The sequence below is a fragment of the Acanthaster planci genome, linkage group LG08 (assembly GCF_054643075.1).
Source record: "Acanthaster planci isolate LZ-2023a linkage group LG08, COTS_SCS, whole genome shotgun sequence".
NCBI lineage: Eukaryota > Metazoa > Echinodermata > Asteroidea > Valvatida > Acanthasteridae > Acanthaster > Acanthaster planci.
Window position 1 is genome coordinate 9,773,575 of NC_141784.1, and position 16,029 is coordinate 9,789,603.

The 16,029-nt window shown below is 39.3% G+C and overlaps 1 protein-coding gene across 1 annotated transcript; it reads left to right on the plus strand.

Moving 5' to 3' along the window:
* The first annotated feature begins 1,002 nt into the window (after positions 1-1,002).
* Positions 1,003-15,402, plus strand: cdo1 (cysteine dioxygenase type 1). The gene is made up of 5 exons (XM_022235075.2): positions 1,003-1,408; positions 4,597-4,674; positions 5,437-5,597; positions 10,350-10,519; positions 11,240-15,402. The coding sequence occupies exons 1-5, from the start codon at positions 1,230-1,232 to the stop codon at positions 11,282-11,284; spliced, it is 633 nt and encodes a 210-aa protein (XP_022090767.1). The 5' UTR covers positions 1,003-1,229; the 3' UTR covers positions 11,285-15,402.
* Positions 15,403-16,029: the final 627 nt, after the last annotated feature.

Below are 16,029 nucleotides of genomic sequence, written 5' to 3' on the forward strand. Positions count from 1 at the left end.
TAAAAAAAATTTCGTGGCTAACCTCCATGAAATTGAAACGAAAAATAATCTTCGGGCCATAATCTTGAATTTCCAGTGTAAAAACGCAGGCCAACCTCTTCAAGAGTGTCAACAGGCGGCGCTATTTCGGTCCGATTTAGCACTGTTTTCTATGGGCGCGTACTTAGTGTAGTGCAACCTTAGTTAATTTATAGAGCATTGTGGGTAAATTTGGCCCGGCGCGCGAGCTCTTTTTTTCATTTTCTTCCTCACTGCCACGTTTTTCTTTAGTTCATCCGAAATTGATGTAGATATCCAATGATTTAAATATATCGCAAAAAAACTTGTGGTCAGATACTTATGAAGAAAATAAATTTCCGTGATTGTACCGAGGCCATGCTTTTATATTTTGACCAATTTGAAGCATTGGCCAACCAAGGACTTCATCAAATGACGCCTCGCTGACAGGAAGTGATAACTTCACAGTCGCAGGTCGTGCTCATAGTAGCCAATCACAGTGCAAAGACAACAGCCCTTCCCAGCCTATCGCTATGTTGTTCGGGCGCCTGGCATGGGTGACGGTAGTCTTGGTTTGAAGACGTTAGTGCTTGATAGCGTACACCGTGCATAGTGCGCCCCCTACCGACTCACAATCAGACTGTGTGCCAGCTCGAGTAGGTTAAATCTAGGTGTGCGAGGGCGCTCTTCAACAGAAATAAAACAACTATCGATCACTGACGTCTTGGGCCAAGACTAGGGTGACGACCACTGATCGAGCGAAAGAAGACTAAAGTGCACAATTTTCGCTAAATTTTACTCATGCATTATGTAGCATTATACTTACACACCCCCTGAATTGACCAATGGCATAACGTTACTGAATGGCTAGCCTTTTCTTGGCAATGAGCCAACTATAGTTGGATACCTTTTCACGTATGAATACAATAGTACGTTGAAAGCTTCAGGATGCCGCTCTTCCTCCATAGCGATTTGTGTACATGTACTGTACGTACCTGCTGTACAGTACATGTACACTGTACATGTACATGTACAGCACATTGCGTATCGATACCGCATAAAATTATGTACATGTACATAGAAGTCAATGTACAGAATACACGTACACATGTACACCCGGTCACGTTTGCGTCACTGTCATCTGAGAAATAACGAAATTTGGACGTTATCCTGCGTCACTTCAGTGAACAGTACTCTTTTCGAAAACCAGAATATTGGAAGCAAGTACAACAATGGAAAGGAGGGAGTTAACATATAACAAAAGCCCACAGAACATCCAAGAACTGATCGAAAGTCTTCACGTTCTTTTCTCGGAGGAGAAAGTAAACATCGAAGAGGTGCAAGAAGTTATGGAACGATACGACAGCCGCGAAGAGGAGTGGGATTGCTTTGCGCATTACGATGAACATAGGTACGGTAGGGGGCCACATTAGTCTGAGTAACTTGGACCCTACCTGCCTACAAACCGCCTTTTTAAACACTTGGACATTATGACAGTAATTATGTTTAAAAGAGGCGATTTGTAGGGTCCTCGGACTAGGCCTACCTGTATTGTAGGCCTAGCCTAATTAAGTGTAAACAGTGTCACTGTGCCAGTGATCTTTTTTATAGGGTAATCAAGACAATTTTGTACGTATGTTTTAAAGTCCTTGTAGGCTAGGTCTTATGCCGGTATTGAGCATGTTGAGTCTAGCAATTATCACTGAATATTATTGGACCGTGAACATGCTGAACCAGTCCTGTATCATGTGAATTGCATGAATTGGGAGGTCGAATACAATATGTAGCCTAGCCTACAACATGTTTATCGTCGATTTTTTTTATGTGGGTAGGCCTTTTTAGGAAAGATTGTATGTTAATGTCCCTACAAAACATTTGTGAACAGCAAAATCATTGAAAATAACTATCAAGTCGTGTTCAGAAGCTTTACAGTCACCTGACCCTATTTCCACGTCGCCCGTAACCACTTGCATGACTTCATCCCCATTGCCACTTTGCCCAATTGCCACTTGGCCATATTCCCACTTCGCACCGTCTGTGCTTTTAGGTGTTTGCCTCTCCAAAAGAGGGGAGCTCGATCGGAAAGGGTTTCCCGAAAGGGCATGGAGTTACCATGGAGTTACGTACACATGTATAAAACTGTGGCATTTGCTCACTGTTGGCTACATTCGTGAAATGAATAGTTGGACTTGAATTGGGTTTAGTTCCTCATCCGCTATTTCAAAGCATACAAAATTACATGAAGCTGGACATTTACGTGAAGTTGTGCAACTTTTACTGGGATACCCTTGTTGACCGTGTTTTCTGACATCCATGGTTGAATTAACAAATGAAACAAAAATGAACGTTTCCCAAATCCCCGTTCTCTGCTTTTTAAAGCATTCATTTGAGAAATTTTGGTGTTTTTGAGTAACTTTTTCTTGACAAACTGGTAGACCTACCTCTCAGAAAAAAGAACAGAAAACCGCACCATCTTCATCTCAGTTATTTGATTTTGGTGAATAAATACATGCGACTTCCAGTTGAAAATAGGCCATGTCTATACACTGAACCTTTGCCTAAGTTGCAGGTTGTCTGGAGTAGAGCCTCTGATTTGTTTTGTTGCATATGCTTCTTAAACTAAAAGAAAAAAAAGAACGATTTCAGTGGGGCAAGGTGGAAATTGGGCGATAAGGGGGTTGGGCGAAGTGGGGATGGGGCAAAGTGGTTAGGGGCGAAGTGACTAGCACCCGTTCAGAATGATATAAATGCTTAGCACAAGCTTCAATTTTAAGACTTTAATCAGGAAATATTTGTGGAATACAGGCATGACAGGGGAACAGAAAGTTCCGATTTTTCTGTGTTAGATGTTCTTTGCCATGTATGGTGACTCAAAGTGTTCATGGATAGGCCTTTCTACAATGTTCTTTCTGCCCAATTTTTCACCAGTTTTACTGAAATAAATCTGGCAGTGAAAGATTGTGCCTTAGAAGCCTGTATATTTGATTCTGAACACAATTGGATAATTATTTTCAAAGATTTTGGTGTTCCTAACTAGTTCTGGTAGGGGAGTGTACATGTCTGTAAACAGCCTGAACAGTAATCTTAATTATTCAGACAATATTGTTTGTATGTTTGGGAGAAGTTCTATACAGGGTGTCCCAGAAAAACCAAACCCTGAGGAAAGGGGTTGATATGCCCAAACCATGAGATATGATTATAATTGCGATGGATCGTCCATGGTAGTATCATGTACTTGAAGGATCAGTCGAGTAGAATGGCTGAAAGTTTAGGTAAACTATACGGGCACAAAATGGCAATAGTTCGAAGACCTATGTTTGTGATGAAACTTCGCTCAAGAGATAAAATTTGTTTGTTTTGTAGAAAATCATATGCAGGGTGTGGTAAGAGCAAATAAACTTATCACTGATCTTTGTCATGTTGATTCAGTTACATGTAGCATTCAGCAGATGTAGTGACCGATAAGTTACAGTGTTGGCAAGGATGCCATTGACCACGCTTGTCTCGCTGATTGTCAGACTTTGTGGCGTGTTTGTTCTGTTGTTCATCAACAGACATTTTTCCGGAATGCTGTTGAGTTAATATTAGTAGTTCAACACACTTGAAGCGTTTCAAAGTTTAAAAATCAGGTGTACAGATATTTTGTTTGGAACATTTGAAGGTGTTTGTCTAGAAATGTCCCTGTGAAGCTAGATGACAAGTGACATCCGTCTGTTGTTAGTTAGTGTTAAGGATGTGCACTGAAAGAAAGTGGGGCAACTGAGTGCCTTGTAAGATGAAACGTACAGGGACTAGGGTACCTGCAACCCCAACCCATTCCAAAAATTCAAAAAGATGAAAATTAATCAGTAAGATAAAGGCAATGTGACAAATGCAATTCAATTTCACCTACTGTATCCCAAAACACTCTCTAAAACCTTTGGACATCAAAGAATCGATCAATATAAAAGACTGCTGCCTTTGCGTGAAGCATATGTTGATGTTGAATGATGCATGAATTATCATTAAAGATACCCAAATGCATCTAGATGCTGGTCAGTGGCACACAGGCTTGTTGGAGGGGTCTCAGACTGGACATTATCCCTTAAGTAGATCATGATGCTAAAGCCCCCCCCCTGCACTGCAGGGGACTGGGATGTACTGCAACAAGTACTGTACATGTATGTTGGAACTTGCACATGTGGTTTACAACGTTCAATTTTGGTACATTGTATGTTTGTTTTTGAGAAAGTACAAACAATAAACAAACAAAAAAGAAAAATCTGGGGGGGGGGCCTCAAGCACCCAAGGTCCTTCCCCTTGGGCATACCACTGATGCAGGTACATGTATTTTATCTTTCTTATTATCTTATTTTAACTATCAGAGCAATACTTCCAAAACCTTTCTTTTTTGCATTGTCTTAGAGGTTACAACGTAACGGTTTAATGTTGGATACGAGTACCAGGCCATGCAATTTGGAACAGATTGGAGACATGAGCAGTCGGTTTCCAGGGAATCTGCCGACTGTCCGATGTACAACTTCCATCAGTTTGCTACATTTTGCAAATGATAATATATCTTTTTAACCCAGAAATTTTGTGTTGTCTTCCTTTCTCAAGGTATACCAGAAATTTGGTTGACCAGGGCAATGGCAAGTTTAATCTCATGGTCCTGTGCTGGGGAGAAGGCATGGGAAGGTAGGTACAAAACTTGAAAATTCTATTCATTTCGAAGTAATTTGTAAATCAAGAATGTGTAACAATTTTTTTTTTTAAACTTAGGAATGTGTGTTCACTAAAATAAAAGTCGTGATTTTGCATGCAGCAGGCATGTAGGCAGCTTTTGTGGATGCTGTTTGAGTGTTTGTAGAAAAATGTTAGAATTAGAAGTTCCCGTAGTAGATCTGTGGACAATCAGGGAAGCTCTGTGCTGGGAAATTTATTGTAATGTTTTTTATTTGATGTGCATGTCTCCCTTGGAAATGCAGCATGACATTGCATGATTGAAAATTGAAACTGTGCCAAGAGAGTGCTTACGTTTCTTTTCGGTGTGTGTAATGAAATCATACATTACATGTATGTACTGTGTGGAAAACAGTTTCAACAGCATGTGTATGTTGTGTGTTGTTTTTCTTTAGGAGAGTATTTCATTAAATACATGCATAAGGTGAACGCATTTGCCAACATATTTTGCATAAATATCCTCAGAAATTAACAAATAATCATCACTGAATCAGTGTTGGTAAATTCATGAATTATTTTCTCTTGCTTCAGTACATAAGCAAACAAATAAACTTGCTATTTTTTTAGTTGTATGGATTCCAAAATGATTAAATCTACTGTCTCAGTTAGTGCTATGCATCTGCATACAAGTTTGAATGAAAGCTCTGGAACCAACAAGAATGTTTCGTTGCTTTGCAATGTGTAAGGATTGTGTGGTCTTTTCTTTTCTGTTTTTAGCTCCATTCACAGCCATGCAGACTCACATTGTTTCATGAAAGTCCTGGACGGTTCTCTGAGGGAGACACTGTTCAACTGGCCGTCCCAGTCTGAAAGAAGGTGTGAGATGCAACCTCGCATGGTCAACGACTATGGAAGAAATCAGGTGGCGTATATCAATGGTAAGGCTGCAGATACCAGTGCAAGGATACCACAGTGGCTGGTTGACACAATTCTACAGTCTTTTTTCCAGGAAGTTTTGTTGTTAGAGCTGCAGTAATAACAGATACTCGAATACAGATACATTGAATGACGCTAAGCTTTACTGCCTTCAGGTTTTAGATAATGATGATTCCGAAGGAACTTGACCTTTCCTATGGGAAACCTGGCTCCAGTAAAGATCGTTGAAGCACACTTTCAGCTTCGGCGCACACTTTGTGTCTGAAATACGTGTAAACAATGGTGCATCTGTTGCTGAGCTGTTCTGTCATCCATCAAAAATGTTACAAAAACAAGGTGTTGGAGTTGCTACGTGTGGGGAACTTTGGTTAATTTATTGATAAGGATGGTGGGAAAGGAAATGTGAAAAAGGTGATACATTTTTCCAACAGTTTTAAATGATACGGCTGAGGAATGTTCTGTTAACATGACTAGCGGAGTCTGTAATTTGGCAGGATTTCTTCCAGATTTAAGGAATTTGGAACTAAAAACTAAATTCTGGATTTTCAGATGTTTCATTATTTAATTACTGTGACTCTTTTGCCATTTGTATGAAAAAGCCAAATACCCAAACTCTCCTAATCATAACCACTTGGGAGAGAACTATTGGGAGAGAGCTATTCAAAGCCCTGTGAAGTCACGTGTAGCATTTTATTGTTGGCGTTGTTACCCCCCTCAGCTTGAGGTTTCATGGATTTCTTTTCATTTTCCATTTTCTCCCTTAATGTAGCAGGTGGCAAATAAAATATGCAGTGTGATTGATTACTTCCCTTCCCCCCAACCGGCTTGCATGTATTCATGCAACATGTGCAAGCGTTACTTTCTTTGATTTGATACATGTACCCACATAACTCCATGTGCTTACTTGGACCTTTCCGAAGTAACCGACCAGGCAAGCCGGTTACTTGGGGAAGTATCTCACTGTGCTCTGCCAAATCATGAACACTGTGAAGGAATGTTGACACCGTTGTAAATACAGTGTACGTGTAGTTGAGAAATGGTTGCATCTTGTGGGAATTGGGCTCAAGTCGAGGAAGTTCTCTGAAAAGAGGCCAGATGTGTGTGTGTATGGAGGTCTACGGATTTTGACAATTTGAATTCATTTTGCAAATTTAATTGCAGCCTGACCTCTTGGCCTGGTTGGGTCACCTAAGTACCCCGAGATCAGTTGATTTATATTACCATTTGGCCTGTCTAATAAAACTGATGACAACATGACAAGTCCTGCTAAGTATAAGGCAAGTGATCGACACGCTATGCTGTATAAAAGCGAGTTTAGTTCTAGATTTTCTGTCCGCTCGGCCTGGAACAAACCATTCAATTGTGGGGGGGGGTTACAGTCTATGTAAATATTTGTGCTCTAAATGTATCTTGTCTATTTGACGATCGTTAAACGCTTTATCATAACGCACATTGTGGCCCGCAATTCACCATATTCATTAGTAAAAAGGATAAGTAAACCATTTAGGAACATTTTATTAAAGTTTTATTCTCCGACTGACCCGATGGCATGATGGTTCAGCCAAGAGCACCACAAATTGTTCGCGCACTTTTTTGCCCCGCAAATCGATGTAAAACTTCAGATTCTTCATTACGGTATTTTATTAATTAATTTATCGTTAATTTCAAAAATCTGTAATTCAATTGGGATCATTTTCTTCTGTATTAAAGTTGATCGGTGAGGATTTACTGCTGTCATCAATTATGTTGCCCTTCAATTTGAGAGTTAGGTTCCAAGATGGCCTCACAAAAAAATGAAATTAAATCCGAGACGAATAAATCACGGTCTCAATTATGCATATCAGTTGAATGTCATGTAACTTCATTAGTAACATTCAATTTATACCCAATAGTTGTGTTCTCTTGTACAAAAACAGTACAGAAACAGGACGGTGCAGTATTTCAGGTACGCAATATGTTATAATTAGTAATTCAACCAAATTCTGGAAAGATTTGGCATTTTCCAAAAAATGAAACATGCTGCTTGGTCCTAAATGACCTTCAACAATTCATTGTACTTATATACTTGTATGGAAACTTTGTTGTTTTAACCAAGTAAAACAAAAAGTCCATTGTGCATGTATTTTTGTTCCAGGTTTCACGTGTGACCTGGAAACAAAAATTGGGTTTCCGTGTTTCACGTGAAATGCCCCAATTGAGTACCTCCCCTATGCATTTCCAAGTAGGAAATGATGATTTTAGGAAGGCACATGTTAAATTGATCTACTTTTAATTTATAGGCTACATTTGCACACACAGAGACTTATGCTTCATCAAAAGGTAAAGATTTCAGATACACGCTACAAAAAAGAGCAAAATCCAACAAAATGTGTTAAAATTGTACTGTGTTTTTTCCTGTGAAGGTCAAAAAGCTATCTCTAAAGCTGTCTGTTAGTTTTTTTTCTTCTAGCATATCTACTGCTGTAAGCAGTTGCTGAATTTCAAAATGGAACAATGGTTTCCTTGTTACGTGTGAAACACATCAAATACCATTCACAGGTTTATGCTGTACTTTCTGGGAATATTAACTTTGGCAACTATATGAACTATGAGAATATGAGAAATGCTTTTGTCATCCACGTCTGTAAAATTACAATGAATCTGTTTTGAAAAATTGGCCCCTGTGTCACACTTTGGTACCCATATATAAATAAACACCCACGTACATGTACAGGTAGCACGGTTTCAAAAGAATAAAGTGCCACAAATTGTACACACATCCATGGAGATGATGGGGTGTTTTGAGATAACACAGTCAACTGCATGATGTAAAAAGCGACTGACGATCTGAAGTTTGGAGCTCTGGACTTACAACTATGTTATTGATGGATTGGTTCAATGTGGCTGACATATTTGGTTTTCTAATTTTTCTAAGTTGTAAAAATTAAAAATCAATCCACTCGGCCTGCAAAAAGACAGTTGGCTTGGACACGACTTGGGTTTTTCTTCACCTTGTAGGGTAGCCTACATGTACCGGTCTTTCATCCATGAAAGATAACTAATCTGAGAAGAGTAGAATTATGAACAGAGCATGTAAGAACGAGCCTTGCATTCTCAAAAAAATGTCTAAATAAGAAAATTACAAGACCACCTGCCTTTTTAGCCATTGATATGTTTGGTTACATGTATAATTTGAAATTCATTTGTCAAAATGGCCCATTTTTAAAGTGAATTTTAAAGTAGAATTGAAAAAGGCTTTCAATATTCATATCAATACCACATGATGACCCAGTCATGAAGTTTCTATTTTTGTAAAAATGTCCTCATTTATATAAGTGTTTAAATGCGTTTTCTGTTTCAAGTTACAAGTATTCTGCCCACCTTTCTGAAATGAAATTTGAAGAAAGTTATGAAATGGACTCTTAACGTGTCTTAATGGTTTTACATATGTACATGTACTTCCCTTTTTTTATAGCTGTATGGTACAATAATAGCCCCTTAACCGACCAACCGTACATATACATATACCCGTAGTTCAGCTTAGGGCAGAAACTATGAAGGTACCAGACTGTGTTCAGAAGTAACTGTAGAACGAATAGTTGGTTCACCTTCTGCTTTAGGTGTCAGACCTGTGGCCTTTAGTCACACCACACTGAATCACAATAGAACATCACATAACCAGCAGGGATCCTTGGCCTTAAGATGACATTTAGAAAGGCAGGCAGGACAGGGGAATCCAGGAATTCTTGTTTTGGGGGGAACCAACCTTTTGGGTCTTCTGCCATGGAAAAGTATCTGTCTTTTATTTTTGAAAATACTTTGAAGATCTCTTTTAAACGTGAGGATTCAGTCCATTGTATACATCAATTGTACAGTACCTGTGTGTAGATAGCTACCATTTTTGGTAAAACCCTTCTGCTTCCTGCGGACAAAATAATTGTAAACAGAGTGATGATCAGGGCACATGGTGTTTCTAATTGCTACCTGTATGTGTGGAGGTAGAGATGTCTGCTTCCATGCTGTATGCTTCAGCTAATTGCTAATGAGGATTTACATCATTTTCTTGTGCTCAATCCAGGTGGAGCAATAGGTAGTTATGTGTGTTTTGTGATAGATGCTCACTTGTCTGAGTATAATAGTCATTGGTAAAAATCCTTGACCGGTTCTTTTTTGTAAAAATTGTTCATTCTATTCTATTCAATTCCATTCCAGGTTATTTCAGTGTTGAACAATTTCACGTTTTCTCCCTTACCGTATGTGTATAAAAAGCAATCCAGCTAGTCCAGCTGTCCTCAGTCAGAAAAAAATACATGTAGAGGGATGAAAGGACAAGACCAAACCATCAAGGCATTCAATGGACTTGGAGAGCCATAGCTTGCTGGAATCACATTAAGTATTTAATGCCATGTTGATTTATTTAGAGAAGTCTTCAACATTATCAGACAGATACGGTATGTTCAGCATACTGGTACCTTTCAGTACTTGGAGGTAAAAAAAAATGTTTAATTAGTAGTTTGTCGTCACGGCTTGGCTTTGTCTTGGTCATTTCCGCTAAATGCTCCAAACCAATTATTAAAACAGAGCCTTGCACGGTTTTTTAGCAAATTTTAAAAACAGGTTTAGATTTTCTAAATTTCATCACAGAATAATGCCCCCCTCAGATCCCTCAGCCCATACATTTCCTTGCCCACCCTGTGCGACATGAAATTTCCAGCTACATGCAAATCCCTGGGATGGCATTTCCAATCATATTCTGTTTGTGATGTACGATGCAGATAGCCACGGACTGCACCGAGTTGAGAATGTGAGCCACACAGACACTGCCTGCAGTCTCCACCTCTACTCGCCACCGTTTGACAGCTGTTTCTCCTTTGATCAACGGACAGGCAAAAAACATGTGGCCAAGGTGACATTTTGGAGCAAGTTTGGGGAGCGCACACCTCTGGTAGGTGCTAGCCTTTTCTGTTTTTTTAATTTTTTTTTTGGAGGGCAGTTCCATAGACGTTTTTCCTTGAGGTTGTGGATGGATGAGTTTAGGCTGTTCAGGCACTTTATGATCTGTTCTTCATGTGCGAAAGAAATAGAGAGACTATTTTTGATTTGTGATTTGAAACTTCAGCATTTTAAAACTGTTTATTATCTAGATGTGAATTCTGACCTCATACTGTTCACAAGGTACCATAGGCGACACCCTGGAAAAAGGATTGGGAAGAGTGGGCTCTGAAAAATGTCATTCGTTTTCGGACTTTGTGATTTTGAGCCTGATTGGTCAGTAGAGACGACAGATTCAACAGCTCTTTCATTTATGGGGGGGGAATACTGTGACTGGAACCCTGTACCTGGGATCTATACAATTTTCTTCACATTTATAAGCCTGAGACATATCATTTCGTATGACTTGTGCAAAAAATGCAGGAAAAGAGGAGCTGTAAATGTTGATTCGTCATATGAGTGGAACAAATGATGAAAATGTGACTTGCACAGTCGTTTTATCAGCCGTGCCCAAAATGAAAGGCTAACTGACATTGTTAATTTGTAATGCCATGAATCAGTTGCTGTGTGCAAAGCCTACACACAGTTGCGTGACATTCCAGGTCTCCAGGTGGGGCTTCGTTCCTGAGAGTAATAACTAATTTGTTTTATGCTTCATTCTTTTTTTTTTAAGACCACTGGTGGTTGCTCAGCTGTAATGGAGCCAGAAGACAATTAATTTGATGTCACAGCAACGAGTTTTCTTCTAGCATGAGCACAGCGTCATCCGTGAATTCCATTATAAAATGTGTAATCTTCAAAAAGGTCATTTAGGAGGAAAACTAACATTCATATAAGATACTAAGGTCAAAGGTAAAATGTGAACATATGAACGATAATTGTTGTAACTCAATGTTGTGCATGCTGCTCACCTATATGTATGTGTATTTACACTGATATTAGGGATCTACATTTTACTGATCACAACAAAAGCACAGATATCTTAATGTTGAGGAATATCCTTAATGATTACATAAACATTGTAACTATATAGGCACGTATACAACATTTTTTGGCATCTCATTCGCAACTGGCTGCAGTCAGGATTAGCATGTGTCTATGGGAAATGGCTACAGCTGCCTTTGCCTTCCATTGGTGAACATATTATTTCCAGCCGCAGCCACAACGTTTGGATGCAGCCATTGAAAGTAGCACTTCTCAAAGTTTACGTAGGTGCACAAGACTTGATTAAAACTGAAGTAACAAAAACCGGTCTGTTAACATGTTAAATGAAACTTGGTCCTTGACATTTCATTTTGAGTAAAACAGCCGTCAACATTATAGTAATGATAGAGGCAGAGATTTAGTTGGAAGCCTTACCTAAAAAGGTTATGGAGAAGGTTAAGGGCAGAATTGCACCGTGCGAGTAAGTGAAAGTGTACTCTAGATCGGCCAGATTGATCTCAATCAACTCCTGCATCGTGTGGTCATTCCAAGATAGCAGAAAGGTGAAAGTTTATCGTTCATACTGCGCGCATGTAGAGAACACCACACACGAACCCAACCGGTAAGACTTCAGTCATCTTACTCTTGGCTGTATAGCCTGGTGGGGCTGTCCAAACCTTCCCACTGCGTTGAAGGTTGACACAGGGTGCTTAGAGCAACGAATTATCGAAAGGGTTGGAGAGGGCCAATGGCAAGAGGGTTGATGACTTGCACGCATGCACATTTACCAGAAATACAGTGTATACATGTAGCCTCGCTAAAATTTAAACCATTATGTGCAATTGATGTGCAATTCCCTGGCATGATGCTATTCAAGGGCTTGCACATTTTGTGAAATGTGATAGACTCGCTTACCAGTTATTGCTGGCCTGAAATACACTGGATCTGTGTGGAGATCTGTTTTGAGCAAACAAACAAAAATCCCAAATGTTCTATTTCAGCAAGCCCATTTTGATAAAAGCTGCAACAGTTGCATTTGTGCCTATTCCAAATTTCGAATTTATTTTTAAATGGAAAAAAGTGCATTGCTCGTCTTCATGCAATTTTACTGGACAGTGGTGTACACACATAGTGGATTTTTTTTGTATATGTGTATATAAGAGTGTTGATGGGGTTTTTGTCATTGAAGAAATGATTACCATTAAGTGAGTAAGTACAGATGATTTGGGAGCATGTTGTATGTCTAATTCGCTTAAGTATAGAGGTTATGCGTTAACGCGTCCTCAGAGGGCAAAAGTTTTGTATCACTGGGATAGGCTGGAGTAAACCTTTTATGCATTCATTGTAACTAAATTAAAATTACAAAAACAGCCTCTGAGAAACCCCGGAGACGCCAACAACGCATAACCTCTATTCATGACCACATTCAAGATTTTTTGTTTGAAGAGCGTAGCAGAATTCCAATCTGAAGTCTGTAGCAACTGGAATTTATTTGTACGGATACGTTACAGTTTTGTTTAGCAAAGGCCTTCCTACATTTCGGTGTGAAATACCCCTCAGAGTCAGTTTTCAACCAATCTGTTGACATACTTGGGTTAAGAAATGTGGCGCTACCCTGCCAGATGTTGATTACGGTTCAGACATTCTTTTCAGTGGAATGTTGCCGATTTGTTGTTTCTCCAAGCAGAACACAATGGTACTTTGTGTCGGTTCAAGCTGCCTTGAATTACAAGTTTGAAATTTTGAAGTTTTGTCGGTTCATGCCAAAGACTGTAGTGTAGCATCTTGTTGTGCAGGGAATTTATATTACAATGTAAATTAATGGGGAACCAAACATGGCTCTATTTGTAGATAAGTTTCCTGTTGTAGTGTGATAAATTAAGGAATGACAGGTGCCGGTATTAACGGTCATTTTCAGTTCTTGCCGAGTAGTTAAAATCAAGGAACCTGAAATCTGGACTTTTATTACAGGACCCTTGATATTTACAGGACCTCATACGATGAAACACAAAAGTAGAAATGAGCACATGGTTAATGTTCAAAATAGAGGATATGATCCTCAGCCTAAGCTAGTTGCACGTTGTTGACTTTGTGGATTAGCTGTATTTGTCAGCCACAGCCACCTCTGAAGGTTGTTAATAGTGGGGTTGACTATTTGTCAGAAATTTTTATGTTCAACACATCTGTTTACACTGAAGGAGCGCATACCAGGGCAGTCCTCTCCAAATGTGTCACTGGCCTTAACCAAGGGACAAGTTGAGGCCACGACCATAGTTGCATGTAACTATGGTTTGACCATCATCTGAACAGTGGGTGGTTTCAAGCGTTCAGTAGACCATTTGGAACCAGCCTTTTGGGCATGATTGCACTGTGGGATGTTGATTATCAGATTTGATGTATCAGCATGGAGGGAATCATTCACACATCATTGACCAGCAAGCAGCAAAATATTGTGACCATGAAGTTTTGCAAAAGAGTTCAACTAGCATTGGTCATTCAAATGGAGCCCTATTGCACGTCTGTATTGTAAAGGTGTTGAATAGTGGTCCAACTATAGTTTGTGCTAATCTAACCTTTCCAAGGCCACTGGACCATTCAAACTGGAAAAGGGGCAGCATTCCATTAGCTTTGACCAAGGCAAGTGAACTGGTAAAAGAAATGTACAGAAACATGGGTGTCGGGGGAGGGAGGGCTGATAACGTAGTTGGCAAGAGCACACTGGCAAACCATGAGTAATGAAATGAGAGGGCACTTCCGAGGTATTTTTTTTTTCCATGCAAGCTGGTGATTTCTATCAATTTCCCTTGTTTTTCATTCCTTTTCCTCTTCTGATTTTGTGATTTTTTTTTACCTTTCCTACCCTCTGCCTTTGTGACCCTCATGCAATAGGCTTCAGTCTCTGGATTGACCAATAGGCTCTAGGCTTTTGAAATGGGTGGCAAGAAACTGTAAATTTGATAGTGGTGGTCCACTGGATTTGGCCGCACTTTCGATACCTGCCTCGCATCATTGTAAATGAGGGTAAAGTGTCCTTTATCCAGATCAATGTTTAACTTCATTGCAGAGTAGATACCTGTCTACTAAAGAAAAGTTTATTTTTAACACTTAAACTCAGAAATTGCAAAAAAAGCAAACTTATTTAGCTGTAATTGATATTCCCCATTGATAGTCATTGAAATATGGTAATTTTCTTGTTTTTTGCCTGACTTCTCTGTTGTTTACCATATTAGAGGAGTCTTCAGCATTTGAGAGGGTTGTTTGAACCGTAGGCTGTGCATTGGTAGATGTAGTAGACTAGTCAAACAGATTTCATATTAACGAGAAAAAAAGTAGCTGTAGGATAGATTTTGTCTGGTAAATATGTTGTGTCTTCGATGGTCTGGTAGACCAATTATAAACATATGATTACGTTCTCTTCTGTGTCAGGTTCACTGACTGGCAAAGATGTCTATCAACACATTTCTGTTCCAGGATCGTCACCACCAACAGTTTTGTTTCATGCCTTGCTGTGGTCGATGGGAAGTTAGCCAAGTGCAGCTGAGTTTTTCTGCACTTGTATTGTGTGTGTCGAAAAATATCTATTTGAAAAAGAGGAATAGGTTGGCCATTCTACAACTTGTTTCCATGAAGTAGCATTGGCAAAAACCAAAGGCCACAGAATACTTGTATATATGAGCTAAAATGTATAAATTGTAGCACATGTAGTGATGTTCATTTGCGACACATGACGTACATTTTTATTATCAATGAAATTTCCATGTACATTTTTCAGGTGGAGGCAGACAAATTTGTGGTGCAGTCTTCATGCAAACTTATTCTTTTTTGCATGAAATTATTGTAGAACTGACAGGATTTTACTTTGAATGATACTTGTATTGCAAAATAAACTTTCCAGTATAAATTGGCTTTGTAGAGGCTCTGTGTCTTATAATCACTGTTTTGTTTTGTTTGTTAATCCAAAATCCTCAAATTTTCATGATTTCATGACTTTCCGGAAGGGGGTCCCCCTTCTAATTTCCTTCAGCTTTCGCAAAGTTTTACTCTGTAAGACCTTTTTAATTGAAAAATATAAACAAAACTCGGTGAAAGATTTTAAACGAACCTCCATACAGTTCACCGTGAAAAAGTCAGCGCGCATATGCACACACGCCATACCAGTAGGTCATAAAAACTAGCAAATGCTATGAAGTTCAAGCAAACAGCAAAAGCATTCACTGAGAAAAGTAAAAGCATTAAGAATAAGCAATTGCTTGAATTTGTATAAAAATGTTTCTTTTACTGTTCAGCATCTGCTTGTACAAATAGTAGCAAATGCTTTATACTTGTGGCTGACTTCACAACCGATCGGTTTGCACAATAGGGCTTCCATTGTCTGCACGTAGAGTACAGACACACACAGTGCAGCAAGGTGCTGTATCTTGAGATCTCAGCATGGCAGAGAAGCATGATGGCAGTAATTTTTGATCGCAAAAACCTTGATGAAGAAAATTGCTCTGCCACTCAAATCGGTACAACTGCCTGCATCTGGCCTCTTGAGAT